The sequence below is a fragment of the Morone saxatilis genome, unplaced genomic scaffold (assembly GCF_004916995.1).
Source record: "Morone saxatilis isolate NCDOM2014 unplaced genomic scaffold, NCSU_SB_2.0 Contig20, whole genome shotgun sequence".
NCBI classification, from domain to species: domain Eukaryota; kingdom Metazoa; phylum Chordata; class Actinopteri; family Moronidae; genus Morone; species Morone saxatilis.
Window position 1 is genome coordinate 10,233,933 of NW_023339763.1, and position 5,154 is coordinate 10,239,086.

General features: G+C 46.6%; 1 protein-coding gene across 1 annotated transcript; it reads right to left on the reverse strand.

The window, feature by feature from the left end:
- Positions 1 to 431: 431 nt before the first annotated feature.
- On the reverse strand, positions 432 to 5,096 carry LOC118331696 (endosialin-like). Its single transcript, XM_035666761.1, has 2 exons — positions 4,020 to 5,096; positions 432 to 2,413 (listed from the first exon to the last, which is right to left on the reverse strand). Exons 1-2 carry the CDS (start codon positions 4,453 to 4,455, stop codon positions 660 to 662), a joined length of 2,190 nt encoding a protein of 729 aa, XP_035522654.1. The 5' UTR covers positions 4,456 to 5,096; the 3' UTR covers positions 432 to 659.
- Between the last annotated feature and the right edge of the window lie 58 nt (positions 5,097 to 5,154).

Consider the following 5,154-nt stretch of genomic DNA (forward strand, 5'->3'; position numbering starts at 1 on the left):
GTTCGAATCCCATCCTCGTCGGACTCCTTTTCCACAATCGAAGGCACTTCAACATTATTTGTTACCGATACACGCTGTACATTAGCAATGAACACACGGACGAAGGCCTGCAACTCGTGGAGGTGTCAGTATGAGCGACGTGATCTGCCAAATGTTTTTTTCTCCTCTGAACTGTCTCCTCCCCCTCCTGCCACCCCGCCTCCCCCCATTCACCCGTGGCTTAGTTTAATCACCAAAGTCTTTAATTTGTTTTTGCACACAGACACACACACACACACACACACACATATATAGATATATATTATCAGTGATATGGAGCCATGAAACCATAACAACACATTCTTTCCACATACTTTAATTTGTTCATCTCCTTGGTCAGACATTATTTCCTGTTAGAACCTAGATAGTCTAACAAACCACACAATATTTCATCAGTTTATTGGTTTTATTGGATTCTAAAAACATGATGAGAAAGTGAATTATTTACAAAGGGTGTGCGACAGAAAGTATTACGTTTTCCTTCATGATTGGGAGAGCCAGTCAGCTGTACTAAATCCAAATGGTAGTTTCAGTGACCAGCCCTGCACCACAAGGCAAATGTTATCACTTCAACACATCTGTGTGCATGTGGGTGCACCTATGTTTGTTTATTTTAAGGTTCATGCTTGGGTTTTGCCGTTCCTCCTGTCAGGAGGCGTTGTAGGGAGTATCCAGCGATAGCAGTTTGAGAAGCTCAGGCTCTTGTCCACAGCACAGCTGGTGCAGTAGACGATCCCGAGAGCCAGCATCACTACGAGGAACACACACAGAGGCACCAGCAGGGCCACCAGTAACCAGCTCTTGTCATGCTTCCGTTTACCTGCACCAGATCCAGCCCCTACATCCACTGTGCTGCTGACATCCTCCGTACTATCCGTCTTGGATACCTCCCCATCCCTAGTCCCGGTGGCTGATCCATTTGCAGTCTCTGCTCCCACCCCATCACTAGCTTCTTTACCTCCTGCCTTAGCTTCAGCCTCGTGATCAATTTCGTTGCCTGTGTTGCCTTTTTGCGTTGGGGATGGGGCCGTCTGATATCGCTTTGGGGATAGGACATCCCATTGGTTCAGGTGATTATCTGACCCATGAGTCATGTCAGGGGAGAGTCCCTCAGGGGCTTCTGTCTGCCAGCCAACGTCAAAGTTAGTGTCAGCTTCAAAGTTCGGGTCCGGGGTGAATAAGGTGGACCAGGGAATATCATGGTTAGGGTCCACGTCAGGTATGTGTCCGGAGTCACTGGGGTCAGGGGTCAGTGTGGAATATTCTTCATCTTCAGGCGACGGCTGGCAGGTAAGTCCATCTGGCTGAAGGTCATAGCCATTGTCACAGTAACACTGGTACCCTCCCATGTAGTTGAGACACTGCTGCTGGCAGGGTGACTCCCCCACACACTCATCGACATCTACACATTCTCCTCCACTGCCCAGCTCATACCCGGAGTTACACAGGCATGTGAAGGACCCCACTGTGTTCTCGCAAGCGCCTTCGCAGCTGCCCTCATCGAGGCACTCGTCGATGTCCACACACTCGCCCTCGTCATCTGGCTGGTACCCGGGGTGGCAGGTGCAGTGGAAGGTGCCTGGGATGTTGACACAGACTTGAGGGCATGGTTGCTGTTGGCATTCATCTACATCGGAACATTTGCGGCCATCTGGACCCATTTGGTAGCCGGGGGGGCATGTGCAGCGGATGCCCCGAGGTGTCTCCACACAGTCGTACTCACACCCCATCTCCACACAGATCTCTTTGATGTGGGGCTGGTCAGTGGGACCGGCGGAGTCGGAGGATAATTCAGGGGGGTCAGTTGGGCTCAGGGGGTCAGGCTTGCAGCTGTACCCGTCCTCATCTATCGTAAAGCCCTCAGAGCAGTAACAGTAGTAGTCTGTCTCTGTGTTCTGACAGTACTGCTCACATCCGTGGTCCCCGCTACACCAGTCCTGGTTCTGTGGAGCTGCACCGGAGGAGCAGAGGGGGGCATCCCTTGACCAGCCCACTGTCTCGTCATCTCTCTCCATGCACAGCACCGTCTGCACAGCAGGGTCATGTGGGCCTGAACTGTCTGCAGGGCAGGGTAGAGCAGCTACAGACCCATAGGGCACGTGAGTCAGCAGGGTGCTGACAAGGTGAAATGTCGTGTTGTAAACAGCTGGACCGCTACCCTCGTCCTCCAGGGGTGGACACATTCCTTTGGAGTTGTACTGGCAAACATATCCATCCAAAGCCAGGGCGCAGGAGCCGTCGAGCCATCGGAAATTGTCGTTGCTCTCACGTCCACTCTCAGACGTGTGGACGGTAATGGCCACGCAGCGAGGGACCGCACAAGTCCCGGGGCTGTCTTCACGGAGCCAGTTGATAAACTGCCCATCCTGGTCTCCTGTTGGAAAATAAAAACAGGGTCAGTAAAAGCAGAAATTCCGTGATCTTTTGTTTTAGTTCAGATTTCTTTCAGATCTATGTGGCACATTTAAAATATCAATCTGTAAGATTATCATCATTAAAGCTTCCATTTTGTTTGTGTACTTATTCTCTTTCAAATTATTCTCATGGCAGGTTTTCTGCTTTTAGAAAGATGAGAAATTCCTGGGAAAAGTCTGTGCAGTCTATGTTTTGTAGCCAATCATTATAATTTTTTCTGGGTTGGCTCTGTGATGGGACAGTGCTGGAGCGTTGCTGTCTGTCACAGTGCCTTTATCTACCACTAGGCGTCGCCAATGTCAGATATTTTCAAAGTCTGCACAAATAGACTTGAAACACACCTCATTTGTCTTGGTCATATTTTTGCTGCAGTAGTATTCACATGGTAAAATTTGTGGTTTAACAGATGAGTTGCCCTTCTATTAACGTTTTGGCAGACCTGGCACTGCATGGCACATTCCCCCACAGTAAATGCTACACAAATAAAGTTGAAGGATCTGCATTTTTATTGTCTGTATATGAACATACTTGAGTTGACCTCCAGTCAGCGCCACACCCACAATTGATTGGAGTGATTGTTGTTGAATTACTTAATTAATTACTTAATTAATTAACAAAAAGTATTTTGTTTTGGTGTGAGCACCTCAGAAAAAAACTGGCATTCACATTCATTGTATTGAACTGTAGGAAGAAAATACCAAACCCTGGTTAAATAAAACCCGAACTATCCGCATTGCTAGATACCACTGGGGATAAGTGAGGAAACATTGGGTAAACCAGCCCTTTAAATCATGGCAAATGGAAAAAACAAGTAAGCTGGCCGCAAAACTCTTGAAATTTTAAAGTCTTTTCTAACTGAAGACCAATGCAGACACTTTGGGTGATAAAAAAACATCTGGTTTTCAGTGGACGCCGCTTGTGTAATGACTAAATCAGGCTGAGGGGTAGCAGTGAGGTCAAAAGAGGACTGAACTTCGGCTGTCGCGCCAGCTCTGTCTCTGTGAAACAAAAGAAGTTAATGTAATAACCATCCAGTTAGTGCAGAGCTCTGGAGGCTGGCCCAGGTACCAAAGTCTGAGAGAGGTTAGGGTTAGGAGCCAGCACAATGGTTTAATTGTTTAATAGTCTAACAGACTCATAAACTCTTGATACAACTGATGTGAGTGTGGTAATGATACTGAAGTAGGCTGAATTGTTGTGATTCAAATTGATTTAATGAAAGTTTAGGAAGGTCTATTGTTGTATCGCTGCCAGAACCAATTTAGTCAAGAAGGCAATTAACTAACTAATGGATTTTGAACAGATTTAGCCTCTGTTATACTGACACACATATTTTCCATTAGCTCACAGTCAAAACTTTTTTAGTGCAGATGATTAAAAAGTTGACTGGGGGAGGGAAGCTTAAAAGCTTAATCAAGAAAAACCACAACATTATGTACCTTTCCCTATTTTGGGGCAATTTTATCTGAGCTCACTTCCTAGAATGCAATAAAATGGCTGATATGGTGATGAAGGTCAATATTAGGAACAGTGAGGGGTCAAATGTCAAAAAGGTGAGACTTTGCCTGTGACCCAGACGAATCCTCTGAGTGGTCTGGTGGATGAACACTGCCGTGGTGGTCTGTGTAGCCCAATCCAGAGGCGTAACCTCGACCTGGTCCCTTGTGCCTCGATGGCCGAAAGCAGCTCATGGACCACACCCGCTGCCTCGTCGGTATGCATCGTTGCCAGTGTCCCACCTCGCTCCCGGCAGCTCCGCCCAGCCTCCCTGAACGTTCTCTTCTGGAGGAAGACAGCGTAGCATCCATCCTTGTGGCAGAGTGCGTCTTTCTCTGCCAGCTGAGCCCTGGCTGCTGGCTGCTCCACCTCCATCTCCCTCAGCCTCTGGCCTCGACTTCCAGGAGCCAGACAGACCATCAGCAGCCACAGGACACACAGGAGACTCATGCTGCTGCAGCTGCTACTGCTCCTGATTGTCTTTTGCATCCTCCACCAAGACATGAGGTTTAAACTAGGCCAACATTCAAATGAGCACCACAACCTTACTGTTATAATAAATAGACTAATAAAGGATATTTTTTGTGACCTCCTATCCAAACAAACCTGATTTAAATTCACCTACTTTAATTAGTTTAAAAAACAGAAACTTGCCAAACCAAACTTTTTTTTTCTATACTAGTGTATTTAAATAATTTATATGCTCAAATAGACCTTTTTACCTTTTTTACTTGAAATAATTTGAATCAAGTAAACCAACAACTGACATTGGATTACCTTAATTTACCTTGGATTTCCCAACCCCTTAGAAAAATAGCCCTATAGTGCAGAATCGGTCAAACTCCATTCATCAGCAAGCTGTCAGCACCACTGCCACAGTAAAGCAGATTTTACCAGATCCTATATAAAACTAATAGAAACCAATGCAGTCCAGTGGAGTCCCCTAGAAAGTCCAGCTGAGTCCAGTACAGTCCAAAATAAAGTCCAGTGAAGTACCAGTAGAGTCCAGGGTTTAAAATTGTTGAATGAAGCAATCTGCCCTTCAGCTAAGCCCAAAAGAGTCCATATATGAATCTGAAGAATTTCAGTGACAGAACCCCTCTCCTGTATCTGATCCTGCTGGGGCTTTCTTGCCTCTGCAAAGTTGGCCTGAGAAAGAGAGAACCTCAGAAAGAGAGAAAGATGGGGGAGGGTGTTGAGGGG

What these genes read in the sequence shown, in the direction of transcription:
- LOC118331696 (XM_035666761.1), bottom strand. Translation starts at nt 4,455, where the DNA reads ATGTCTTGGTGGAGGATGCAAAAGACAATCAGGAGCAGTAGCAGCTGC. An exon ending in AGGATTCGTCTGGGTCACAG is followed by an intron (nt 2,414 to 4,019) that starts GCAAAGTCTCAC and finishes ATTTTCCAACAG; the next exon opens with GAGACCAGGATGGGCAGTTT.